The sequence below is a fragment of the Microtus pennsylvanicus genome, chromosome 3 (assembly GCF_037038515.1).
Source record: "Microtus pennsylvanicus isolate mMicPen1 chromosome 3, mMicPen1.hap1, whole genome shotgun sequence".
Classification (NCBI taxonomy): domain Eukaryota; kingdom Metazoa; phylum Chordata; class Mammalia; order Rodentia; family Cricetidae; genus Microtus; species Microtus pennsylvanicus.
In genome coordinates, this window is record NC_134581.1 from 98,390,343 (window position 1) to 98,417,852 (window position 27,510).

At 51.6% G+C, this 27,510-nt stretch overlaps 1 protein-coding gene across 1 annotated transcript; it reads right to left on the minus strand.

Moving 5' to 3' along the window:
* Window positions 1-27,079, minus strand: Ldlr (low density lipoprotein receptor). The gene is made up of 18 exons (XM_075966589.1): window positions 26,756-27,079; window positions 17,940-18,062; window positions 17,283-17,405; window positions 16,045-16,428; window positions 14,473-14,595; window positions 12,208-12,330; window positions 11,396-11,515; window positions 10,333-10,458; window positions 9,834-10,005; window positions 9,519-9,743; window positions 7,699-7,817; window positions 7,224-7,363; window positions 5,864-6,005; window positions 5,595-5,747; window positions 4,496-4,669; window positions 4,088-4,156; window positions 3,173-3,330; window positions 1-1,921 (listed from the first exon to the last, which is right to left on the minus strand). The coding sequence occupies exons 1-18, from the start codon at window positions 26,820-26,822 to the stop codon at window positions 1,886-1,888; spliced, it is 2,577 nt and encodes an 858-aa protein (XP_075822704.1). The 5' UTR covers window positions 26,823-27,079; the 3' UTR covers window positions 1-1,885.
* Between the last annotated feature and the right edge of the window lie 431 nt (window positions 27,080-27,510).

Below are 27,510 nucleotides of genomic sequence, written 5' to 3' on the forward strand. Positions count from 1 at the left end.
ACAAGGTTTTCAAGAGGAATTTAATCCATCATAGTGAGACACTTTCAGCCCATGAAAACCCTAAACAACGGGTTCAAAGCCGTTCCCATCCCTCAAGGCAACAGTCCATTCAAACAGTCTTCGTACACAGCATCCCAGAGTTTCAGCCAGTCAACCTGGAGAAACGTCACCAACAAGTGCAGCAATCAGGGTGTGTAAAAATAAATAGATTTAATAGATAGTGTGATAACCTCGAACAAACACACAGAATGAAGACAGCCAGGTGCTGCTGGCTCAGAGCGCCTCCTGTCCCGACAGTGGGGCCCTTCAGCTGGGCGTGTGCAGGAATCCAAGGATGGCCACTGTCATCCTGAGTTACCCGTGTGGCAAGTTTGTGGTGATTTCTTAGTCTTCTTCTAAGTTCCCCCAAATGACCTAATTATGGGATTTCTTTTGGTTTTCAGATATAGTCTTAGCTGGCCTGGAACTCAGAGATGCGCCTGCCTCCTCTTCTTTAGTGCTGAGATTAAAGGTGTGCCCCACCACGCCTGGCTGATTACGGGATGAAAAATCATGCAGGTTTCTTGCTTTTCTTCCTTCCCTTTTTCCTTGCCGAGACAGTGTTCTACTGTATAGCCCAGGCTGACAGCCAGTTCCTGGCACCCCACTTGCCTCAGGCTCTCCTGCTGGGTTGACAGGTGTACACCAAAGCCCAGCTGAGCAGGGAAGTCTCTGTTGGCCTGAGAGGAGCTGAACAGCCAGACTGCTCCAAGTGCTGACACAGAATCAGAAGCTATCAGGCAGGGGGTTAAAGTGTAGATATATAGTAAAAAATAAAATAAAATAGAAGCCAAAGAGGCTCTGGCTTTCCATCTCAGCACTGAGAGAGCAGATCTTGCGGATGCTTGGATCCTCATCAGTCTGATGTCTTCCTTCCTCCCTGGGCATCGCCTTCTGTGGCCAGTGACATGGGGCCGCTGCTGGCCCAGAGCTCCGGCACAGCGCACCACCGAACAGTGCGACCTCAGGGTGCCCAACCCTGAACCGGGAAAGTGAGGAGAGAAATGAAGCACAGGTCCCATGCGGACAACCGGGCTGCGTGGGGCTGCGTGAGGGACTGAGGTCCTGACAGCCACGCCCGAGCAGCAGGAAGCCCAGACAGCACACACGGCCTCAGCTCCTGAGCAAGGCAACTGGAAGTCTCAGGCACTTCATAGATATGAAGAGGGCATGGCGGTGCAGACTTGTTCCTCCAGGAATGGGTGAGGTCTCAGCGGAGGCACGGGCAGGAATCAGTCACTGGCGCTGCTGGCCCCAAGATCTGGCAAGATCAGTGCCCGAGTGCCACAAGTCACTTCCTGGCTTCTGCAGGGCCCACACCAGCTTGGAAGACCTGATGGGGCGGCAGAGCCGAGGCTTCCTGGAGGGTGGCTAAGGCATGCAGGGTGGAGGTAAATGCAGAGTCCTGAGTTTAGGGATTGGCCGGGGTACCTGGGACCCTGTCACAAGCACCTGCCGCTCGCTGAATGTTCAGAACAAAGGACCTCTCCACCTGGGTCCCTTCCTCCTTCTTGTGAGTGGAAAGCAGGGAATGAAGAAGCTTCTGGGGTCGCCTCTTTGCCTTCCAAGGAAAGAAAAATGGGTGGAAAAATCCCAGCCAGAATTCCTGTCCTGAGCACGGCCAGCAGCCGTTTCTGCCCCTAGACAATAAATATATAAAACAGGGCCTGGGGCAGGCAGGCTGCTGAGCTTGGCCCACAGCCCAGTTTTACTCTTATCTTGCTTTGAGCAACACAGAGGCCACCGAGGTGACAGGACCAGTCCTGGACAGGGAGGTGTGGAGAAAAGTGTCCTTCCTGCCTGAGAATGGTAATGGATCCCGGAAAGAGATGGTTCTCGCAGCTGTTCATGCCACATCGTCCTCCAGGCTGACCATCTGTCTCTGTCAGTAAACCACAAACACAGGAAACAGTCAGTCTAATAATGGGCAGTGCACAGGGCCAGAGCTTAGCACATCCCACCCCACACAGCAGGCATCTCTCTAATGCCTCGGTCCCCTGCACAGCCACCAGAGGGTGCTGGGTAAAGCCTCTTGTGGAGAACCTTCCTGATGCTCGCAGTGCAGGAGTCCTCCCTAGGGCACACAGTGCAGGAGTCCTCCCCAGGGCTAACAATGCGGGAGTCCTCCCCAGGGCTCATAGTGCAGGAGTCCTCCCTAGGGTTCACAGTGCAGGAATCCTCCCTAGGGCTCACAGTGCAGGAGTCCTCCCCAGGGCTCAGAGTGCAGGAGTCCTCCCTAGGGTTCACAGTGTAGGAATCCTCCCTAGGGCTCACAGTGCAGGAGTCCTCCCCAGGGCTCACAGTGCAGGAGTCCTCCCCAGGGCTCACAGTGCAGGAGTCCTCCCTAGGGCTCACAGTGTAGGAGTCCTCCCTAGGGCTCACAGTGCAGGAGTCCTCCCTAGGGCTCACAGTGCAGGATTCCTCCCTAAGGCTCACAGTGCAGGAGTCCTCCCTAAGGCTCACAATGCCCTCTTTCCTCACCTCCAGGCTCTTGGATCATGCACTTTCTTTTTTCTTTTTTAGAATTACGTTTTTGTGTATGGGTGTTTTGTCTGCACGGAAATCTGTGCCTCACATGTGTGCCTCATGCCTGTGGAGGCCAGAAGGTGTCAGATTCTCTGTAACTGGAGTTACAGACCATTGTGGGTCCTGAGAACAGAACCCAGCTCCTTGGGAAGAACAGTCAGCGTTCTTAGCAACAGAGCCACTTTTTTCCAGTCTTCCACATGCTTCTTAAATGCATTATGCCCAGTCCTATCACAGGCCTCTTCAACAGACTGCTTCCTCTGCATATTACCCAATTTCTACCCAGAGGAGCCTGAAATCTCCTGCAGTCATGGAGGATGAAACATGGACTCAAGCATGCTAGAAGGGGCTCTGCCAGTGACTCCTGCCTAACGCCCCACTGAAGGAATCTAGGCAGGGGCTCTACCCCTGAGCCACACCCCAGCCCCTCACTGGGGATTCTAGGCAGGGCTCTACCACTGAGCCACACCCCAGCCCCTCACTGGGGATTCTAGGCAGGGCCTCTACTGCTGAGCTGTTGCATACCCCTGGGCTTCCTTTTTTCCATTCCACCTAACTTCCGTCCTTCAGTTTCTTAGATGCCCTCTCTCCCACAAAGGGCACTCACTGAGGGGTAGGTGTAGCCGTCCTGGCTTCGGCAAATGTGGAGTTCGTCCTCTGTGGTCTTCTGGTACACTGGGTTGTCGAAGTTTATGCTGTTGATGCTCCTTAGCCGCCAGTTCCTCCACAGCAGGATGGCCCCAAAGACAAGGAGGATGACCAGTGCTGTGGGGAAAGAGGTGGTCAGGGCGGGCCCCAGGAGGCCTTGCGCCAGTGAGGCCATGGCATTCCCGTTCTGGCTCCTTTACATGACCGCGATGGGTTCTGAATGTAAACTTATACTTCCTTATCAGACAAAGAAAAAACCCTGCAGGGTGGGGGCATCAGGACCTGTAAGCCTAGCACTTCAGAGGGATGAGGCAGGAGGATGACAACTTTTGAACCAGCCTGGGCTCCACAGCCTGACACTGTTCTATCTTCTGGATCCTGACAACTTCGCTTTGTTCGTTTGGTTGCGTTTTCCTGTTTATTTTGTTTTGTTTTCCGAGACAGGGTTTCTCTGTGTAGCTTTGGAGCCTGTCCTGAATCTCACTATGTAGACCAGGCTGGCCAGTAACTGATAGAGATCTGTGTGCCTCTGCCTCCTGAGTGCTGGGATTGAAGGTGTACACCACCACATCTGACCATCTTTCTTTTTGCCAGTCTAGAACTCTGTAGACCAGGCTGGCCTCAAACAAACTCTCAGAGTTCTGCCTGTGAGATTAAAGCTGTATTCCACCATAACCGGGGGCACTCAGTCTTGTCTGTAATGAAGGGAGCTAGAAGGGGGAGGGGTCAGAGGCAGGCAGGGGCACCCTCCCTCCCGCAGGGCTGTCTCTCAGACAGGGACATTCTATTTAGGGTCAGAGAGGTGGAGTGGCCCAGCAGGCTAAGCATCAAGTCTCAGGGGCCCCACCACGTCAGCAGCCCAGCCAGCACTTACCAACGGGGAGGATGATGGACAAGACACTGACTCCCTGTGGCTGCTCCTCGCTCCTTCTGTCACCCTGGACTGGGGTAAGACAAAGGACAGAGTGAGGAGGCTGAGGTCAGAAGAAGACACACGTCAGACGACAGGAGCCACCCAAGGAGACTGCCTGACACAGTCTTCCTATCGTCCTGTTCAGGGAAATCTGGAGATGCTATTAAGGTTTGTGTAAGTCATGTGGACTTGATCTCAGGCAGAGCTGTCCTCCAGCGTCCACAGAGGATCCCAAGACCCCCAAGGTGGAAGGAGAGAACAGACTTCCACAAAAGCTGTGCTCTGACCACACAGGCATGGTGGCACACTCCCCAGTCCCACTAACCAAATCAGTGTACTAATCAAATGCAGGGTGGGCCTGGCCTTTACCTTGGTGGGACATTGTCACCGACTCAGCCGTGCTGAGGCCAGGGACGTCCACGGGCTCCCTGGAAGTGCTGGAAGCCGACTGATCCTCCTTGTGCTGTGGAGACCTCGTGGTTGCTCCAGTGACCACAGACCTGATGGTGGATGTCCCCTGGGTGGTCAGGACAGGTGCGACTTCTGATGGGACAAAAGACAGGACGTGCGTGCCATGAGCTGAGGTGCCACTCACACACCGCTGCACTCTGCGTGGAGGGCAGGCCAGGGCCAGGGCCGTGAGGAAACGAAAGCAAGGGCGGTAACGAGCAGCTGGCGGCACTGCTCCAGAGGATCTATCCTGTTCTTACAATAAGATTTGGAAGTGTCTAGGACACTGGTCCCTGAGATGGGACAGTGACCTCCAAAATGCACGTTAGGAGCTCAACCACTGATGAGCAGTGATGGCTCACATCTTTAATTCCAGTCCTTAGGAGGCAGAGGCAGGTGGATCTCTGTGAGTTCGAGGCCAGCCTGGTCTACAGAGTGAGTTCCAGAAAAACCAGGACTACACAGAGAAACTCTGTCTCAAAAAATCCAAAAAAAAGAGAAAAGAAAACTGAACCACCAATTTTTTTTTTTTTAATTTTCTGAGAAAGGGTTTCCCTTGTGTAGCCTGGCTGTCCTGAAACCTGCCCTCCAATCAGAACAGTTGTCCTTTAACTAAATGAACAGATAAAATGAGAACATTTGCTGTCTCAACACATGATCTATTCCCCTGTTAGCATGCAGAAAGAAGTGCCCTCTAAGACTTCCAGTATCCAGAACCATGAACTTCTATGCTTTTCAAATTATCCAGTCTCGAGCAGTCTGTTTTAGCAACAGAAGACAGACGGAAACAAACCCAAACTGAGCCTTTCTCAGATGATGTCAGAGACAGGGGCCCTGTTTCCCAATTGATACCCTGGCCTAAGTCAGATGACTTCCACAGGAGCTAAGATACAACGGGGCCACAAAGGGGCGCCCAGTCTAAGAGTATTTAGTGCATCCAGGAGTCCCCAGACAACGCTGGTGTCCAGTCAGCTTTGGCAGGCTCATGTGGGTACAGCTCCAGGGACTGTGCCCCTACCTGGCAGGCAGCTCCTCATGTCGTCGGCCAGAAGAATGCCATCAGGGCAGGCACAGGTGAACTTGGGGGAGTGGGGGTTGATCTGCGGGGCTGGCAGGCACAGGTACTCGCAGCCACCATTGGGGAGGGCCGTTCTCTCACACCAGTTCACTCCTGGGGGAGAAGAGGATGTTCAGAGAGATGAGCCGATGGCATCAGATGCACCAGAGCAGAAGTCCCGGGAATTCTCAGACAATGGCAGAGAAATGTATTTCAGGGTAGGGGCTCACCTCTAGGCTGTGTGATGTTGTGGAACAGGACAATGTCCTCTGGCGACAAGAGGTTTTCAGCCACCAAGTTCACATTTGAACCCGTGAGGCGATTAGCACTGAAAATGGCTTCATTCATGACATCCGTCCAAAACACTTTGTCCTACGGGTGACATGTGCAGAAGACAAGAAAGCCCATCAGCCACCGGAGCAGCACGCATCTCCATGACCTCCCCAAACTTCTGGGTTCTCTACGCACAAGCAATACTGGGTGTGGTAGAAAGCTTCTACTTTATAATGTAGTGATGGGGCTAGACAGCTGGAGAGAAGGCTCAGCGGTTAGGAGCACTAGCACTGGCTGCTCTTCCAGAGGACCCGGGTTCAATTCCCAGCACCCACATGGCAGCTCACAACTGTCTATAATCCAGTTCCCTGGAATCTGACACCTTCACACCAAAGCGCGGAAAATAAAGTTAAAATAAATTATTAGCCGGTGGTGGCGCATGTCTTTAATCCCAGCACTCGGGAGGCAGAGGCAGGCAGATCGGATCTCTGTGAGTTCAAGACCAGCCTGGCCTACAAGACCTAGTTCCAGGACAGGCTCCAAAGTTACAGAGAAACCCTGTCTCGAAAAACCAAAACCAAACCAAAACAAAACAAAACATCCAATAAAATAAAAACAAAAAAAATTATTAGAAAATAAATGTGTGAGCCGGGCGGTGGTGGCGCACGCCTTTAATCCCAGCACTTGGGAGGCAGAGGCAGGCGGATCTCTGTGAGTTCGAGACCAGCCTGGTCTACAAGAGCTAGTTCCAGGACAACCTCTAAAGCTACAGAGAAACCCTGTCTCAAAAAACCAAAAAAAAAAAAAAAAAAAAGAAAGAAAAAGAAAATAAATGTGTGAAAGGTGCATAAAATCGTCCCTTCCTAACCATTCTGTGTGCATGTGTATGTGTGTGTATGTGTGTGTTGCATGCGTGTGCTCATGTTCGGCATTGCTATGCACACATATGCGGGGTGTTATGTGTGTATGGAGGTCACAGGTGGATGTCAGGTGTCTTTCTCAGTTACTCTCCCCTTAATTTTTTTTGAGACAGTCTTTCACTGAACCTGGAGCTCACTGAGTTAGCTACACAGGCTGGCCAGTGAGCTTCCGGCATTTTCCTGTCTCTTCATAAACTCTGGTTCCAACCCTAGCACCACAAAAACAAAAAACAACAGAAAAACCCAAAAACAGAAACAAAAAACAACTCCAGGAAAAACCTGCAACTCTACCACCTCTCTAGAGCTCTAGATAAGAGCCAATACCTAATCAGTCTTGGCTCAAATGGATGGGACAAACCTAGGGCTGGACCAAATCCCCTCACATTCCCAGGGTCACCTCATAGATGGCCAAGGAGAAGGGGTGGGCAAGCTGCTTCTCATCCTCCAAAATGGTCTTCCGATTGCCCCCATTGACATCGATGCTGGAGATAGAGTGAAGTTTGGAATCGACCCAATAGAGGCGGCCACTGGGAATATCTAAAATGCATGAACAGACAAGGAGATATGGAGAGGTCAGAGGTAACAAGATCATCCAGTTTGCCTGAATATTCCAGAATGTTCTAGAAGATTCTAGAATGTTTCAGAAAGTTCCAGACCATGCCAGAAAAATTTCAGGGCACTAACTTGGGGTAGAAGGTACATCTTTGGGTGAATTACTCTATCACATATGAACCTGAAGGCTACATCGTGGTTTTTGTACCACCCAGTAATCCTTCCAGCTGCATAGGAAGTGGGTAATGTTAATGACATAATGTCAAGGATGTACCTCATGGTGCCCAGCCCCAGCAAGCAAGACCACCCCTTAGATATACCTAGTGTGATGCCATTCGGCCACTGGATGTCCTCAGTCACCAGCGAGTAGATGTCAACACCATTCAGGCCCCCTTTCTTGATTTTGGCAGGCGTCCCCCAATCTGTCCAGTACATGAAGCTGGGAAAACAGACAGAGATAAGGACACTCTGACAGCCGGCTCCCACTACTGGTGACAAGGGTCAGCTTAAACAGCTCGCTCTCAATTTGGAACCACACCTGGCTCTTCGTACAGAGGCAGTGAAGATGAACGCAGGTCCCGCACTTACAAGGCAGGCCCTTTACAGACAATTCCCCTTCATCCCTCCACCCTGCCGCCAACACCAGCTACAACTTCTGCAGGGTCCTCCCAGCCAAGAGCTGCCACAGGGGATGGTCAGCCCCGCTCGGCAGGTGTGGAGTTAAGCCGGGGTGTGGTGGCGCGTACCAGTGACTGCAGACGCTGCAGAGGAGGTGCTGCAGCATTCAGAGTGCAAACTACACCTGAAGCACAGACTCCGAAATCACTCCTGCACGGACATGGATGTGGCCTGACAGAGACCAGTAAGCAATGAATTCTTATAGACTTGTCTGATCTCCATGGGTCGAGGAGGAGCTTTACCCCTGAATGTCCAGGACACTAACAGGGGAGGAGCTTTACTCTTCTCTGAGTATTCCGGGAAATAACTAACAGGGATTCTGCATAGTGTTATACGCATGTGTGTGATGTACGCAGAGGGTAGAATACAATCTAAGAAATGCTGTCCATGGGGCCAGCAAGGTGACAAGCCTATGCCAGCCTGGGAGGTCTGGGCACAAAATTAAGGCGTTAGCATTAAAGCACATGCACCACGAAGCCCAGGCTGTCTGCTTGTTCCTTGTTCTGGGGATGAAACCAGAGCCTCCTGCACACTTGGAAGGTACTCCATCACTGGGCCACATCCCCAGCCTAGGTCATTGCGTGTTTCAGACCATGATAGAGCTGGGGATGCCTTGAACTTCTGACACGCGTGTCTCTGTCACAGGTGTTCACGAGCATACAGGAGGCAGAAGCCAGGACTTTATGTGTGTTAGGCAAGCACTCCACCAAATGAACCACATCCCCAGCACCTTTATTTTATTAACATTTATTTATCCACTGCATGGACACGTGTGTATATCATGCAACATTTGGGGGAAGGGGTTGACCTGATCCCTGAGATTAAACTCAGGTAGTCAGGCTTGGAAGCAAACGTCTTTACCCACTGAGCCAGAATTTGGTTTCTCTGTTTAACAGTCCTGGCTGTCCTGAAAATTTGTAGACCAGGCTGGCTTCAAACTCACAGGCATCCACCTGTGCTGGGATTAAAGGCGTGCACCGCCACTGTTTATGTTTCTGTGTCTATGTACCTGTATGCTGAGACTAAAGGAGGCCAGAGGCATCAGAGCCTCTGGACCTCAAGTTACAGGTGGTTGTGAGCTCCCTGGTACAGAAACAGGGAATTAAACTTGGTTCCTCTGCAAGAGCAGCAAGTTCCCTTAACCACTGAGCCACCACTCCAGTCCCTTGCTAAGTCAGCTTCTAAGCCGCTATTTTGATTATTCTGAGACAGGATCTCACTTTGCAACCTAAGCTATTCCGTAACTCACAGCAACTCCTCAGTGAAGGGATTTTGGGTTTGAGCCACTACCTCCTTATGCCACCTCCCTGATCTTTCACCGACAACCCCCAGCCTCTGCTTCACTGTCTTCCTCTAGCTCAACACCATATCACCCAGCTACACACATCACATAACCCAGCTGTGGATCCCCCACCTTGATTTACCCCAATGTCCTCTGTACCCTCCGCTCTGAGACACTCACCCATGCACGGGGTCCACCACAATGTCTCTGGGTCTAGACCCTTTCTCCTGGAACAGCGTTCTCCTCCTTCCACCCTTGGTGTCAGCCACAGACACGCTGCCTGGAACTGAATCTGTCCAGTAGATGTTGCCATGGATCCAGTCTACAGCCAGCCCATCTGGGGCCTGCAGGTCCCCACTGATGATGGTGTCATAGGACAAGCTAGGTGCTCGGTCCATCAGGGCACTGAGGTAGAAAAAAGGACCGCATTAGAGCCTGGAGCCTGGGCGTCACCAGGGGATGGGGTGGCGACAGGGTGACGGGACTGAGGCTCACCTGTAGATCTTTCCTTGGGACAGGTCAGACCAATAGATTCTATTGTTGGCCACTTCAGTGTCCAGGGCCACCACGTTCTTCAGGTTGGGGATCAGGCTGGTGTACTCGCTGCGGTCAATAGTCATCTTCCGGACCTCATGGCGGTTAGTGAAGAGGAGATAAGCTATGGAGCCTGGAAAGTCATGCAGAGTGGTGCGGGAGTCGAATCAGGGCTCCGCGCAAGCCAGGCAAGCACTCTACCTACTGAACCCAAGACCCTGGGATCCATTTCTTTAGTAAGAATAACTGGAGACGCTACAGAGGCTCAGATGTCTTCTCCCTCTCCCAGATGCGAGAGGGGCAGGTGGAGTCCTACAGCCTCAGCCGGTGACCCCTAGAAAGGCCCCATGTCCTCACTGTACTGCCCCCCCTATCAGCACGAATCCCGGAGACAGCACCCCAGAGAGGAGCTGCCCACCCCTTGGCTTCCCGGGCACCCTGGCTCCCCGTCTGTGCTCACCCACGGCCTTGCAGGCGCTGGTGTGAGGGTCCATGTGGAAACCGGCCTGGCATTCACACTTGTAGCTGCCTTCAAGGTTGACGCAGAGCTGGCTGCAGGTGTCTGGCTCCTGGCACTCGTCGATATCTGTGTGCAGTAACAAAAAGGTTTGCTCTGGGGAAGAGGAACCCTTCCTACAAGGCTACAAGTGGGGACAGGAGAGCTAAAATCAAAACGTTATGTCCTCCAGTGCCCGAGGATTTCTCACCCCTAGCAGACCAGTGACGCTGCCATTCACTCCAGTGCTAGATGATGTGGGACGTATCCAGCCAGCTTTCCTTCACTTCTTTATTTTCTTCCATTTCTGTTTATTTATTATTGGTCTCTTTATGTAGTCCTGGCTGGCCCAGAACTCGCTATATAGATCAACCTACCCTTCAATTAAGAGATCTGCCTGCCTCTGTCGCTCAAGTGCTGGGATTAAAAATATTTTGTGCCACACAGGGCCTCTTTGTTGTTTTCTGAAACTTCTTGCATAGCCTAGGCTGGCCTTGAACTTGCTACAGAGAAGATGACCTTGAACTTCTGATCCCACTACCATCTGGAGTGTTGGTTGTCTGTGTAGGCCAACTGCTGGGCTTACGATGTGATGGGGTGGAACTTGGAGCTTGCTGCTTATGAGGCAAGTCAGCTGAGCCCCAGCTCTTGCCTGAACCTTGATGTTTTTTTCTTTGTTTGTTTTTGAGACAAGATTTCTCTGTGTATCCCTGGCTGTCCTGGAACTTCTCTGTGGACCAGGCCGGCCTCGAACTCAGAGATCTGCCTGCCTCTGCCTCCCGAGTGAACCTTGATTCTTGCTGACAACCCCAAAAGGCAGGACTGCCAATGATCCACGCTTCCTAACAGTCAGGCCCCACTCAGTGTTTACCCCTGGACGGCTCCTGATAGCCCTAAGAGGTGGGGACTGCACTCCTGCCCACTGAGCGCCTGAGGAAACTGAGGCACAGTGCTCAGCGGGCAAAGGCAGAGGTGGTCAGAGCCACGGCCCGGACAAAGCCACGGCCCAGACGTGCCGCAGACCCACCTTCGCATTTGTGCTGGTCCACCAGCTGGAAGCCATTGGGACATAAGCACTCGTAGCCAATCTTGAGGTCCTTGCAGACGTGGGAGCAGCCACCATTGTTGTCCAAGCACTCGTTGGTCCCTGCACAGGGTGAGGAGACACAGATCGGTAATTCTAGAGCCCCTTACTCTCCACGGGAAACACTAAGCCATTTCTTTGTCTTTGCAAAAATCATTCAGGTGTGCATGTGTATCTGCACGTGGGTGAGAGAACATGAATTCAGAGACACCAGGGCCAGGGGACTAGAGTTATAGGTGACTGTGAGCCACCTGACTTAGGTGCTGGGACCAAACCTGAATCTTCTATAAGAGCTATAAGTGCTCTTAACTGCATCTCTCCAAACTCAAGAACGATTTTTTTTTTAATATTTATTTATTATGTATACAATATTCTGTCTGCGTGTATGCCTGCTGGCCAGAAGAGGGCACCAGACCTCATTACAGATGGTTGTGAGCCACCATGTGGTTGCTGGGAATTGAACTCAGGACCTTTGGAAGAACAGGCAATGCTCTTAACCTCTGAGCCATTTCTCCAGCCCCCAAGAACGATTTTTTTATATTATACAAGTGCTAGGGATTTGAACTCAGGTCCTCAGCTCCCAGCACCCCTCCCCTAAGGCCCTCTTGCCCTGAGCTCTGTCGGGTCTTAGTGATACACACTAGGCCTTCTGAACCTGTGGGGGTGGGGAGGCTCACAGCCCCACAGTCACTACATGTTAGAGCCACGTCCAGTTCCCCCAAAACACCACGCTCCCCCAGCTTCCCAGCACTCACTGCACTCCTTGATGGGCTCATCCGACCAGTCCCGGCAGTCCCGGGCGGAGTCACACACCTTGTCCAAGGAGATACATTCGCCACTGCGGCACTTGAACTTGTTGGGTCCATCACACTGTGTCACTAATTAGAAGCAAAGAGAACAGTCAGAGTGGTTGACGGTACAACACTCTCCCCTGAGGTGTAGCTCAGGGGTAGAGCCCCTGCCTAGAATCCCCAAGTGAGGGGCTGGGGTGTGGCTCAGTGGTAGAGCCCCTGCCTAGAATCCCCCAGTGAGGGGCTGGGGTGTGGCTCAGTGGTAGAGCCCCTGCCTAGAATCCCCCAGTGAGGGGCTGGGGTGTGGCTCAGTGGTAGAGCCCTGCCTAGAATCCCCAGTGAGGGGCTGGGGTGTGGCTCAGTGGTAGAGCCCCTGCCTAGAATCCCCCAGTGAGGGGCTGGGGTGTGGCTCAGTGGTAGAGCCCTGCCTAGAATCCCCAGTGAGGGGCTGGGGTGTGACTCAGTGGTAGAGCCCCTGCCTAGAATCCCCAGTGAGGGGCTGGGGTGTGGCTCAGTGGTAGAGCCCCTGCCTAGAATCCCCAGTGAGGGGCTGGGGTGTGGCTCAGTGGTAGAGCCCCTGCCTAGAATCCCCAGTGACGGGCTGGGATGTGGCTCAGGGTAGAACCCCTGCCAGGAGTCTAACTGTGTAGTCCTACTGGCCTGGAACTTCCTCTTATACTTCAGGACAGTGGAATTTAGAGGTCCTCCTGCCTCAGCCTCCCAAATGCTGGGATTACAGGGTGTTCCAGCGTGCATGCTGTGAAGAGTTTCTTTATGGGGTGTTTTCCCCACAGGGCTAGAGATGAAAGCAAGGCTCTGTCTGGCTAGTTGCTGGGAGCTCAGCAGAGTTACTGTTTAACAGAAACAGAGCTTGTTTCAACTTTGCAGGATCAAAAAACTTTTGGAGAGCTGGGAGGTTCAAAAAAGTCTTGGAGAGCAGGGCATTGGTGGCACAGGCCTTTAATCTAAACAGCACTCAGAAGGGAGAGGCAGGCCGACCTCTGTGAGTTTGTGGCCAGCCTTGTCTACAAAATAAGCTCCAGGACAGCCGGAGCTACAGAGAGAAACCCTGTCTTGAAAAAACAAAACAACAAACAAACAAACAATCCTAAAGAGAGATTATAGTGACAGCTGCAAAGATATGAATTTTTGGTTGAATTGGGTTTCTTAGCCAGAGGTCTACTTGGTTCAGGCTGGCCTCAAATTTGTGTTTCCTGCCTCAGGCTCTCCATTGTCTGGGTCCAGACCTGCACACCACACCCAGCTCTGGCAACCAGTTACTGCAGTTAAAAAGTAATGAGTAACTCCTAGTCCAGTGATTAGAAGTCCTGAGTTCAACTTGAAAGAGCAAACAGCAAAAAAACTAACAGTGAATTTTCTTTCTTTCTTTCTTTCTTTCTTTTTTTTTTTGTTTTTTTTTGTTTTTTTTGAGACAGGGTTTTTCTGTGGCTTTGGAGCCTGTCCTGGAACTAGCTCTGTAGACCAGGCTGGTCTCGAACTCACAGAGATCCGCCTGCCTCTGCCTCCCAAGTGCTGGGATTAAAGGCGTGCGCCACCACCGCCCGGCTAACAGTGAATTGTCTAAGTGAGAGCTGTTCTCAAACTCAATGTGTGAGCAAGGCCTCCACCTCTCAGTGTAGGGTGGCAGGCATGTGTCAGCACACCCAGAATGCGGTGACTAGAGCATGCACACTCGTGTGCACGCTAGACACGCAACCTACTGATATCTCAGCCCTGGAGTGTGGTCATGTTATGTCATGTGCAGCCGGAGAGATAGAAAAAGTGCCACCAGGTCAGATGACATGATTTTGATCTCAGGGCACTTAAGAGCGAATGACTTTTTTTTTTTTTAAAGGTTTATTTATTATGTATACAGTGTTCTGCCTGCCAGAAGAGGGCACCATAACTCTTTTTATGGATGGTTGTGAGCCAATATATGGTTGCTGGGAATTGAACTCAGGACCTCTGGAAGAGCAAACAGTGCTCTTAACCTCTGAGCCATCTCTCCAGCCCGAGAATGACCTTTGTAAGTGCCGGAATGGTCTTTTCATGGGATTGGATGGCTTGTGTATGCCATTAGCATGAAGCTCTGGGTTTCAGGCAGTGGTGGTGCATGCCTTTAATCCCAGCACTCGGGAAGCACAGACAGAGCTCTGTGAGTTCGAGGCCAGCCTGGTCTACAGAGCAGAACAGCAGTACCCAGACTTTACAGGCGGGAGTGGAGCTCACCGTTGATGCAGCCCAGCTCGTCACTCATGTCCTTGCAGTCATATTCACGGTCACACTGGCGGCTACCATGGATGCAGGTGCCATCCGCACACTGGAATTCATCAGGCCGGCAGGTGGCCATCACTGAGGAGGACAGAGTGGTGATTGTCACAAGAAGCACCAACTAGAGACCCTTCCATGCCTTTCTGCAGTTAGCTTAAACTCAGCAGTTTGAAGGCTAGCAAGTAAGGCAACTGCTACCAAGCCCAAAGCCCCGAGTTCGGTCCCTAGGAACTGTGCAGTGACGGTGAGAACTGACTCTCAGAAGTTGTCCTCTCAGTGCCATGTATGTGCCCAAACACACAGAGTGTACACATCAATAATAATTTTTTTTTTTGGATTTTTGAGACAGTGTTTCTCCGTAGCTTTTTTGGTTCCTGTCCTGGAACTAGCTCTTCTAGACCAGGCTGGCCTCGAACTCACAGATATCTGCCTGCCTCTGCCTCCCGAGTGCTGGGATTAAAGGCGTGCGCCACCACTGCCCGGCTCAATAATAATTTTGTATCTATTATTTATTTTTTTGAGACAGGGTTTTTCTGTGTAGTCTTGGCTGTCCTGGAACTGACTCCGCAGACCAGGCTGGCCTCGAACTCGCAGAGATCCACCTGCCTCTGCTGCATGCCACCACCACTCAACTACCAATTTCGTTTTTAAATAAATCACTCAGGGAACTGAACCCTGGCCTCATGCATGTGCGATGTGGCGTGCGAACATGTGACATGCCTGCACTGGCTTGTATGTTTAAATACCTGGTCCCCAGCCGGTGGAACTGTCTGGGAAGGACTAGGAGGTGTGGCACTGGGAGCAGGCTTTGAGGTTTCAAAAGATTCAGCCTTCCCAGTTATATCTCTCTGTGCCTCCTGCTTGTGGATCAGACGTGAGCACTCAGCAATCGCTGCGGCTCTGTGTGAGCTCTCTGCTGCCAGGCTCCCTGCATGATGATCATGGACTCACCACTGAAGCTGCATGCCCACCCCAAAAAACTCCTCCTTCTGTAAGCCCTGGACCCAGCCCTTCGAAAAAACTCATTGTTCCAAAGAAAGAAAAAAACAATGTTTTCTGAGACATGGCCTCTCTACAAGAGCCTGGTTGTCCTGGCTCTTGAACTCACAGACACACCTGCTTCTAGAGGCAGACACTGCCACACCCAGCCCTTGTCTTTGGTTATGGCTGAAATTCTATTTACACAGCGCTGTGCAGTGTATGTGCACATGCAGGTATGCTCTCCAGGACACTCTGGCAGAGCTGCTCCTCCTTGTTCCCTTGAGTCAGGGTCTCTCATTGAGCTTGGAGCCAGCCTGGCAGCCAGCAAGCCCCAGGTACTCTCCTCTCTTCACATCCCACAGTACCAGGGTTGCAGCCTTGAGCAATTCAAACTCAGGACTTCATGCTCTGACAGCAGGCGCTCTTAACTACTGAGCCTGCCCCTCACCCGAAATAAATCACCCTTCTTTCCAGGCAATCTCATATTGCTAAGCCCCAGTGCACCCACACGGGGCCGGAGAGCCATTCACCTCCCTTCGAGGGCCTCACCACAGTGTTCCTCGTCCGACTTGTCCTTGCAGTCCGCACTGCCGTCACAGACCCAGCTGCGATGAATGCACTCGCCGCTGCCACAGTGGAATTCCAGGGAGGAGCAGGGGCCGCTGCTGGGGACAGAGGCAGTGTCGCGGCCCCCGCAGTTCTGGGCCCACTCGTCAGAGCCGTCCTCACAGTCCTCATCCCCGTCGCAGGCCCACAGGCTGGGGATACAGCTGGAGGAGTTGCAGCGGAAATGGGCGGGGCCACAGGTGGTGGCCTGGCAGTGGGCCTCGTCAGAGCCATCCAGGCAATCTCGGTCCTGGTCACACACAAACTTCTGGGAGATGCACTTGCCGTCCTGGCAGCGGAACTCATCCGGGGAGCACGTCTTGGGGGCTGGGGGTGCACAGGGAGGAGAGCATCCTGTCACGCCATGGCCCGAGCTACCACACATGGGTTCATTTGTAGACAGGATCCTTGTGCTTAAAAGGGCCACAACTCATTCAGCAGAGGCTTGGAGAGCAGTGGTGGTAGCAGGCCAGGGTCTGGGAAACTGCTGCACAGCCTTCTCTGCCCCAGTTTCCTCATTCACACGATCAAGTATCAATCAAGTCAGCCCTCTACCTCTGAGCCACACCTGAGCCCCTTCCTGGGGTTTTTCACACAGGGCTGAGTTACATCTTAGTGCTTCGGGTTCTGTTACAAATGCTTACTGTGCTAACTATATAAATGGCACTGTACCGAAGATATGCAGGTCTGGGGAAACCCACAGTACACGGATATAATATTCAGGGACCTGGGTCTTCACAGCTGCACAGAGAGGGGGTACGACACCAGGACAGCAGCTGGTAGGCACACCAGCTTCAGTACCTCAGCCCTGCTCCTTAGCAGCGCTCAGCGGCTGGGGGTACTGAAGTCCTAGAGACAGACATATGCGAGCACTTCCTACATGCGCAGCCTACACGAGGGCTGCCTGGCAACCGTCGCCAGGGCTTGCTGCCTGCATAAATGCTTCCGAGGTCACCACTCTCCGTCTCTCAAGGTGGGATCTAAGCCATAGTCTAAGCCATAGGAGAGGGTGAAGGAGCAACCATATTACAGGTGGAATCCCCTTAGGAATGCTCCTGGTGGCTGTCACACCCCAGGGCCCCTGGAAGACCGACTACTTAGTGCGTGTGCGTGCATACACACACACACACACACACACACACACACACACACACACCACCCATAGTCTGGGCAGCACTCACCACAGCCTTGCTCGTCTGAGCCGTTCTCACAGTCTGTCTGTCCATCACAACGCCAGGAGTCAGGAATGCAGCGACTGACAAGGCCCCCACAGCTGAATTCCTTGGATTTACAGGTGACAGACACTAGGGAGTAAGAGGAGCAGTACACAAAATGAATGCTGGTTAGTTACATCAGATGTGTGTGTGTGTGTGTATGTGTGTGTGTACGCAGCCATGACATGTGGCGGTCATAGGACAACATGCAGGAATCCCTCCACAATATGGGTTCCAAGCATCAAATTCATTTCGTGAGGGTTGGTCACAGGAACCCATGCCTGCTTAGCCATGCAGCCCCTTTAGATGACTTCATATAGGACTTTTAGAGGACCTGTGTCATGACCACAACGTGCAGAATGGGATCAGGGTGAAGCCTTCCAAACCCACCGCCTCAGAGAACAGAAAACTTTGGACTCTGGAAATCTGGATTAGGAATAGCCATCTTCTGTCCCACCTCTCAATTTGTAACTGAACCCATCATTCCTGGGCTGCTCTGGAAGGACACTGAGTCTCACACAGCAGCAGAGCCCCCCAGGGAGGGGTGGGGGCATGGCTCGGTGGAAGAGCCCCCCACTCAGTATGCATCATCCCTCGCTTCACCAACATATAGAGGCGGCTTACTGCAGGTCTCCGAGGACTCGTCGGACCCGTCCACGCATTCTGGGGTACCGTCACAGACCCACTTGCTGGAGATGCACCTCCCGTCTGTGCACTGGAACTCGTTCCTGCTGCATCTGTCTTCAGCTACGAGAGCAAAGAGGAAGAAAGGGTCTCTCAATAGCAGCGGGCCAAGCTGGCCACACACCAGTGTGGCCAACCCCAGTGAGTGGCAAATTTACCCAGCATAGCAAGTGAAATTTGTCAGACCCAAAAGGAGAGCTGAGGGTCAACAAATAATGCAAAGGGAAAATCTGTCAATCAGTCATTAACATTGACATCTGGACTGTTGAAAAGAAAATATAAAGATTTATCTAATTTGCCAGTGGTGGTGGCATGAGCCTTTAATCCCAACACTGGGAAGGCATAGACAGGTGGATCTCTGTGAGTTCAAGGCCAGCCTGGTCTACAGAGCGAGTTCCAGGACAGCCAGGAATATAGAGAAACCTTGTCTCAGAAGAAAAAAAAATTATCTAATTTAGTTATTTAAGTAACTTTAAGGGGCTGGAGAGATGGCTCAGTGGTTAAGAGCTTTGCCTGCTCTTCCAAAGGTCCTGAGTTCAATTCCCAGCAACCACATGGTGGCTCACAACCATCTGTAATGAGGTCTGGTGCCCTCTTCTGGCCTGCAGGAATACATGCAGGCAGAATGCTGAATACATAATAAATAAAAATTAAAAAAAAAAAAAACAAAAAAAAACAAAAGTGATTTCGTTAAGTAACTTTTAAGTTTTATTTTGAGACAGTCTCACCATGTAGTTCTGGCCTTGAATTCTATATAGAATGGGATGGCGTTGGTCTCACAGAGATCTGCCTGCCTCTGCCTCTGGAGTGCTGGGATTAAAGTACGGGTCACCTGATTTCACGATACACTGGCACATTACTGATGGTGACCAAGCACTGTCTGACCAGACTTGAAGCCCACCTCATGAGACAGCAGCCATGCTCAACACTGATACTATGGCCAAGAGCCTGGGACTGGAAAGGTCAGGGACCGAGAAGGAAAACAGCTACTACTGCTCTGGTCAAGGCACACAGCAACAAAAGGACTCCTAACGGCACTCTGCTCTACCCACCGCTCAGCGTCTCCCTCAGCCCTCATCAGAGAAGCTTCCTCCTGCAATAGATGGGAACACACACAGAGACCCAGACTGGACAATGTGCAGAGTGAGAGAGCTCGGAATACTAGTCCTAAAGACAAAATCTCTTCCCGTGGGGCCCAGGGAACCCTTCAGATGAGGAGACGGAACAGTCCAAGAGCCAGAGGGAGTCAGCAGTGAAACACAACAGAACTGATGGACACGCGAACTCACAGAGACAGTGGCAGCAAGCACAGCTCCAAGCCAGGCGGGTTCCCAGGGCTGAGAGCGGAACTGGACATGGGACCACCCCTAAGCCAGAAGCTGTCCCCAAGTGTCAACTGCTGGCAAAAGAGAAATTAGTTTTCTCCAATGGAGACTTGCTGAGCCCACAAACCATGATGCGCAGACCCCACGCCCAGAGGGGACGGCAGCACAAAATGAATTCAATGCTGATTTTGGAGATTTTGTCATGTTTTCTTTAAACTTTTCTTTTCTTTTTTTTTTTTAACTTTACTGGTCTTTTGCTTGTATTTTATGGTTTCCAATTATGTGTTTTTATAGATCTTGAATGTGTGTATCTCTTGCTTTTTCTGTTTCTGTTCATTTATTTTATTTTATTCTGGTTTGATGACTTATTTGCCTGTTTTCTAAAGAGAGAGAAAAAAGGCCTGGAGTTGGAGAGGTAGAAAGATCTGCAGGAATGAGAGCGGGGAAAGCATGATCAGAATACACTACATGAAGAAAATGTCATTTTCAACAAAAAATAAAGTATGGGCATCATGATTGGCTACTTTTTTAAACTGTTATTTAAATTTTTTTTTTCTGTGACAGGGTTTCTCTGTGTAGCCCTGGCTGTTCTGGAATTTACTTTGTAGACCAGGCTGGCCTCGAACTCACAGATCTGCTGGCCTCTGCCTCCTGAGTGCTGGGATTAAAGTAATTTTAAATTTCTGATTAGGTAATTGTATTATATGTGTAGGGGTGTTTTGCCTGCATATATGGAGGACAGAAGAGGGAGTCTGATGCTCTGGGACTGGAGTTATAAACGTGTTTAAGCAGTCGCATGGGTGCTGCGAATCAAGTTCAGGTTCTATGGAGGAACAGCCAGTGCTCTTCCTTAATCGCTGAGCCTCTGTGTCCATCCCTGCCTAGCTACCAAACAGAAGTCTTTTTGTTGTTGTTTTTAAAGATTTCTTTATTTATTATGTATATATGCACCAGATCTCATCATAGATGGTTGTGAGCCACCATTTGGTTGCTGGGAATTGGACTCAGGACCTCTAGAAGAGTAGTCAGTGCTCTTAACCTCTGAGCCACCTCTCCAGCCTCCCAAAGAAAAGTCTTTTTAGTTTTTAGTTTGTTGTTTTTTCCTTCGAAACAGGGTTTCCTCTGTGTAACCTTGGCTGTCCTGGAACTTGTTCTATAGAGCAGGCTGGCCTAGAACTCAAAAATCTGCCTCCCTCTGCCTCAGAGTTCTGGAATTAAAAGTGTGCATCACCACGCCCTGTGATAAGTGTTTTTATTCTTTTTAATCATGTGTCTGTGTGTGGGTTTGTGCACAAGAATGCAGTGTCCAGGGAAGCCAGAAGAGGACATCAGACCCTTAGACTCAGGGTTACAGGTGGTTGTGGACAGACAGACTTGGCAGGAACTGAACCCTTACAAGAGCAACGGATCTAACCTGCAGCCATCTGGTCTAACCTGGAGCTGCTCCAGTCTGAAGGCAAAGCAGAGCTCCCCTGAGGGACACAGCAAACTGCTAATGCTTCTTTGTGAGTCTAGATGGCTGAGTGTGCTTGCTGCCAACACTGCCAGCCAGAGTTCTAGACCAGAGACCCACGTGGCAGAAGACAGAACCAACTCAGGCAGGCTGTCCTTTGGCTTCCACACACGTGCCGCGTGCTGTACCACACGAGCAAGCACGGAAGGAAAACAAAGCCTTGAAAAAGCCCACGATGGGAGGACCTTGAAATTAATTCTTTGTTGACAGGGTTTCTCTGTGTAGCTCTGGCTGTCCTGGAACTTGCTGCATTGACCAGGCTGGCCTAGAACTCAGAGGGCTGGGATTAAAGGTATAAGCCGCCATCACTGCCCAGCTTCACAATCTGAAAGTTGATTAGCCTGAAATCCCACACCCCAGTGGTCCCCTTTGTGGTTCAGTGGCTCCTCCCAAGTCCCGGCTTCCTGCTCAGCTATGCTGTAATTCTTTTTCTTTTTCCTCCTCGAACAGTCACAGTACCTAGGGGTGGCCTGGAACTCTTGAGTTTAGATTAAAGGCGTGTACCACTACGTTCAGTGTGCCGATAATATTCCATTACCCAGTGCTAACCGGACCAGTGACTCATCATACAGCCAGTAAAGGAAATGACTCACCAACTCTCTCGGACGGTCGGGTGAGCAGGGCATCTAGAATTCCAGGACTGGTTGGATCATTATAAAAGGGAAGTTCAGAAGGGCACCGGCAGGAAAGGGCTGAGGAGTATCACCCCATCAGACCACACAGCCCCGGTGATAGGTCGTTAACCCATGCTCTCACTTAAATGACATACAAATGAGCATGAGGTGTGGAAATACCCGCCACACCCGAAGGCCACGCCTGGGGCTCGAACAAAGCCTGGGTTCCACCCCCGGAAGCCCATCATGCCAGCCCTCAGGAGGTGGAGGCAGGAGGATCACCATTACTTTGAAGCCAGCCAGGTTTACATAGCAAGACCCTGTCTCAAAACAAAACCAAACGAATAAAAAATTAGGAAGGTGTGGTGGAGGGGTGAACACCTGTCATCCCAGGGACCTCGCGGCAAAGGCAAGAAGTCTGTTACAAGTTTGAGCACATCCTAGGCTTCACGGCAACTTCCAGGTCACCCTGGGGTACACGAGGAGACCCCATCTCAAGCAAATAAGGGAAATAAACAAGGCCAGCAAGATGGCTCAGTGGGTAAAGGATCTGCTGCCAGGCCTACTGGAGTCTGATCCCCAGGACTCGGATGATGGAAGGAGAGACCCTCCTCTGCCCCCTGTCATCTCAAGCCTACGAGCACTCACACAGACCAGAGAAACAAATAAATGTAATCTTAGACATGTAAAAACAAGCCGGGAGTAAGGGTGAACACCTTTTTGTTTGTTTGTTTTTCGAGACAGGGTTTCTCGGTGTAGCTCTGGCTGTCTTGGAACTAGCTTGTAGACCAGGCTGGCCTCGAACCCACAGAAATCCACCTGGCACTGTCTCCCAAGTGCTAGAATTAAAGGCGTGTGCCACCACCACCACCCGGCATAGTACACACTTTTAATCCCAGCATGGCAGAGGCAGGCGGATCTCTGTGAGTTCAAGGCCAGCCTGGTCTACATAGTAGTAGTAAGTCCAGGATAACCAGGGCTATAGACGAATACAACCACATAAAAGGCTGTCACTTTGTATAGCATACACTAAAACAGGACCCGCCACTCCAATCAACAGGCTCACACCTCTCAGCCTTGGCCCTCAGATCTCCAAAGTGAAGAATGACAAGACCACAAGAACCGAAAGGGGAAATACTCAGTTCTGTTTCCCACACACGAATAAGGTGGTCACTGCTCTCTAAGGCTTTCCTTTTCTGAAACAAAACCTAATACAGTTCAGGCTGGCCTCCATGTATGTATGTATATATATGTATGTATACACACACATATAGAGAGAGAGAGCGTGAGAGAGCACAGGCTGGACTTGAAGACTTGACCCTTCAAGAATCCTGGGTGGCAGGAGTGTGCTGCCACACCCAGTCACTTCCCCAAACTACTAAGGACAGGTGGTGTGCAAGGAAGTCAAGATAAGCACTCAGGAGGCAAAGGCAGGAGGATCTCTGTGAGTCTGAGGACAGCCAGGGTTACACAGAGCAACCCTGTCACAAAGGAAGGAAAGAAGGAAGGAAGGAAGGAAGGAAGGAAGGAAGGAAGGAAGGAAGGAAGGAAGGAAGGAAGGAAGGAAGGAAGGAAGGAAACCAACATAAAGGAGGTTGAGGTGCTGTCACGGAAAGTGCCTAACACTGAGAGCACTGTGGGCTCCACCCCAGTAACAATGAGCAAGCAAGCTCATAGTCAGGCCTGCTGACTTTCACTTGTAATCTCAGCATTCCGGACACTGAGGCAGGAGGGATACAACGAGTTCAAGACCAGCCAGGGATACATGCTAACCTGGGCTACATATAAAAGTGGGGCAGGCTGGGAATGCTCCCTAGTGAGATCCACCTTGAGCACCTGGAGATTAATGTGGGAAAAAGCTCTAACAATGGCCTGTGACTGGCTCTGCCTAATGCAGAAAACGGAACAGCCTCGGACTGAATATTATTTCTCTAGACATTCCACACACCATCACCCTTAAGTTGCTCTGAGGTCCTGATCCCTGTTACCCTTTGAACAACTGACACAGGCAGGAGCCTGCAAACCTAGCTTACACAGCACAGACACTGCTAGATATTCTTAGTACCCAGAGTTCTTTTCTGAAGGCTGTCATCTGGGGTCATCCTGCCCACCTACCAAAACTATGCTTCTCCTGATAAAGAATTAATAGTGGACCAGGACCTGACGATCACTGTCACCCTGAGCTGCCTGGTTTTTGATAAGGGGGATGGGCCTAAGGGCTGGTTCTAGGTCAGGGCTGTCTCCTTTGTTATGAGACTGGAGCCTGGTTGGAGGTCAACCTTGGTGAGGACACATTTACAGAAGTACTTTCACAGTGGCTCTAAACTTCCTTATGGCACCAACTTTCCTCACAGGTGAGTACACACTTGCCAGGCACACCTTTGGTCAGTGACTGAGTCCTTCACAGCCTCAGCCTGACTGCTTATGATGGCTCAGTGGCAAAGGCACTCACCACCAAGGCTAACAACCATCTAGGACAACCAAAGCCTGAGGTCCTCATCCTGCTGATCGATTCCACTCTCTCAGCATCCAAAGCGGAGTTACTTCACAAGCCCAGAGGTGCAGATGCTGTAAGTATTGATGTACTTAAGGTGGAAAGGGGAAGAACACCAAAGCTTGGCCAAAGAGCCAAGTACAGACCAGAGCCAAGTGTCTAGACTCCAGAGTCTTATCTGGAGGAAGCAGGAGATAAGAACAGGGATTAACTACCCAGAGACAGGAGCATCACCCTTCAAAGGGCTTGGAGTGGCTCCCAGCACTCAGGAGTGAGGTGGACTTGCCTGCACTGCACAGTGAGACCCTACTAAAATAATAAAAATAAGAAAAAGAAAGGCCAGTGCAGAGGAACTGCCACAGTGTGAGGCAAGCCTGAACTACATAGGGAATTCCAGGACAGCCTGGGCTACAAAGTGAGATACTGTCTCCAAAAATAGATAACTGAAAAGAACAAGAAAAAAATCCAACTTCACCCAAACTTTTACCAATTCTATTCAACGAGAACCATGATGGAGACAAATGAATACACCCAAGGCACATTATCAATGCTCGCAAAATTGTACTCTCCGTGTTTGGAGGACCCTCTGACATGCTTGACTCCACTTACATCAGCTCCTTGCTCGATCTGTACATGTGTGTGTACGTGTGTGTGCGCGCATGTGTGTGTGTGTGTGTGTGTGTGTGCGTGTGCACACGCGCATAGGCCAGAAGTTCAAATCGCATGGCTTCCTCTGTCTTTCTCCTGTTTATGCTTTGGACCAGATTTCCTGTTAGCCCAGGGACCCTCCCAGCACCGCCACTGCAGGTTGTCACAGCTGGCTTAGACAGCTGCCGGCAATTCCTACTCAGGTCCTCCCATGTGCACTGCAAGCATGTCACCAACTGAGCCACCACCCCAGCCCCCATCTGCTCTGGCCAACCTGAAGGCACGTGCACAACAGATCACATTTGCTTGTTTTTCGCGACAGAGTTTCTCTGTAGCTTTGGAGCCTGTCCTGGAACTAGCTCTTGTAGACCAGGCTGGCCTCAAACTCACAGAGATACGCTTGCCTCTGCCTCCCGAATGCTGGGATAAAAGGCTTGCGCCACCACTGCCAGGTGACAGATCACTTGGTCCAGGCAAAGCAGGAAGCCAAAGCAAGCTATTGTAGTCCCTACAAGCATGAGGTGTGACAGACAGGCTGGGAGTCTGGCGAGCTCAGCTCAGGGGCTCTTAGGCCTTCCTGCACAATGGGAAACCAGACCTCACGCAAGACTTCATAAAACGCATTTTTTCCTTAAAGAAGACAAAGATGTATGGGAGAAATTAGGGTCTTTGGTCAAGCCTTGTTTGTAATTAAAACTGAATGCCAAGTGTTTGCCTGTTCAACTGCTGGCACACGCTCTGAGACTCGGTCTCACTGTATGGCCCCGGCTGTCCTGGAACTCCCAGAGATTCGCCTGCCTCTGCCTTCCCAGTGCTGAGATTTAAAGGCATGCGTGCTGGACGTCTTTAGGGATTGTACAGTTGACAGCCATTCCCTGCGGACTAACAAACTCCTTCTACAATCCTACTTGTCACTACCTGCACTGGTTCTGAGGAGGAAAAGAGCCATTTAAACTGTTCCTGTCCCAGCCAGGCTGACTGCAAGACGAGCAGTAACCAGACTGGGGCTGGGCGCAGTTGGTAGAGTGCCTGCCTCCCTGGGAACTCCGAGCAGGACGGCACAGGCCTGTCATCCCAACACTCCTGAGGAGGAGGAGAGAGGATCAGTTCAGCCATTCTAAGCTATATAGTGATCTACAGGCTAGCCTGGACTAAATCAGATCCTGTCCAAAAGGGGGTGGGGGAACGGACGCTGGGAATGCAGCTTACAAGCAGGGATTTATCCCGAATGTGCAGGGTCAAGTTCAAGCCCCAGAACTGCAAAGAAGTTGGGGGTGGGACTGTAACCTGATTACACACCATCTAACCTCCGTCCAAATTCCAACACCTCTCCTAAAAGGAAAGTCCACTTTACGGGGCAGCCAAACCCAACTCATTCAGAAAGTGGGAACATAGCAGATCAGCAAGAGTCCTTGCTGGGTCCCTGGCCCACCCTGGCTGATGATAGTCTTGGCTAGCGAGGCCTGGGTGGCCCGAGGCACACTAGGAAACTGGACCAGGGAAGCTGGGACAAGATTGGGATTAAGGTCTAAACACTCCCGGAAACTCTGCAGGGTCCCAGCAGGCCCAGATGTAGAGCCCCGCCCCACAGGGATGCTCACGCAAGCCATGCCCCTGCACCTCATCCTCCGCCTTCCATTGGACGAGGGGAGTGGCTCGAGGCTCGCCTGTTCCGGCTGCACCCAGTAGGAGCTCGGGGGTGCGGTGGGAGGTTGGGCTGGGGCGGTGCTTTCGGGCACGCGGTAGCAGCAGGATTTGGGTGTGTAGCTGTGGAGACCCCGAGTCGTGTACACAGAGGACTAGGGGCCGCAAAGTTAGGCAGCTGGGCTTGCGTATCCCCCTAGAACGAATGACGGGAGCGCTCCTCTTGGACTCCCACGTACATCGCTCCGGGAGACCCATAACACCTCCGGGGGACCCTCACCCGCTGACCCGGGAGAACCCCTCCCCGTCTCCCCTAAGCCCACCCTGAGTCCCTACAACTCCGGCACCCCCTTTCCAAAACAGCTCCTTCCAGTCGCTCGGGAAGGACCCTCACTACAAGTTCTCACGAGTGATTCCATTTCACCACTTCTCGTTCAAAAATAAATAAATCACCGGGGACTCCCCGAGTGCAGGGGGTCTGCCCCTTACCCTGCGCGGGCTCCTGGAGCAAGCCTTACCTGCAGCCCCAGCAGCAGCCAGGAGCAGGGCGATGGCCCAGCGCAGCGCTAGATCCCCGGTGCTCATCCTCAGCGTCAGCGTCTCGTGTCCACTCGGTTCACAGAGTCCACTGTGTCCGCGCTACAAATCGGGCCCCACGGTATCTCGGCTGCAAACCCGGGGTGGCGGGTCCCAGGGTGTCCCTGCTGCAAACCAGCGCTGCACACTGCCAGCCGGCGACTACACACGCGCAGCAGCCAGAGACATTCCTAGCACTTCCAGGCGAGGATTCCAGGCGGGGGAGGAGTCTGCAATGGGGTGATTTTCAAAAGTCTTCACCTCACTGCGAGGGGAGGAGCTTCGAACGGCCGACGTGACCTCGGCTCGTTAACCCCTGAAGCTCCTGAGGCTCCTTCCTCAGAATCCCAACACACTTTCCTAACGCTTAGAGGCCAACTTTGCTGACAATCCGCGTTCTTCCAAAGTCAGGGTCACCTTTTGACGCTGTGCTTTCGACCTTCAAGGGAAAACAGAAGTGTGGGAAGCCCACCCGCTTCTTGTCGCGTTTGCGTTCTGCTTTCTAGGAACCCTGCGTAGATTTCTGACCTAAGTACTGCTGCAGTTTTCAGATGGTTATCCAACTCGATCCACAAACAGAGCTCAGAGAGGAATGTGAATAAAATCAAGGGGGAAGTGCTACTTAAACACGACTTGGGGGTGGGCTTGTTGGCTTGGGAAGTGAAGGAGCTCGCAGCCAAGCCTGAACCCTGAGTTT

What these genes read in the sequence shown, in the direction of transcription:
- Ldlr (XM_075966589.1), bottom strand. Translation starts at nt 26,822, where the DNA reads ATGAGCACCGGGGATCTAGCGCTGCGCTGGGCCATCGCCCTGCTCCTG. An exon ending in CGAGTCCTCGGAGACCTGCA is followed by an intron (nt 17,406 to 17,939) that starts GTAAGCCGCCTC and finishes CTTACTCCCTAG; the next exon opens with TGTCTGTCACCTGTAAATCC. An exon ending in GTCGGACGAGGAACACTGTG is followed by an intron (nt 14,596 to 16,044) that starts GTGAGGCCCTCG and finishes TGTCCTCCTCAG; the next exon opens with TGATGGCCACCTGCCGGCCT.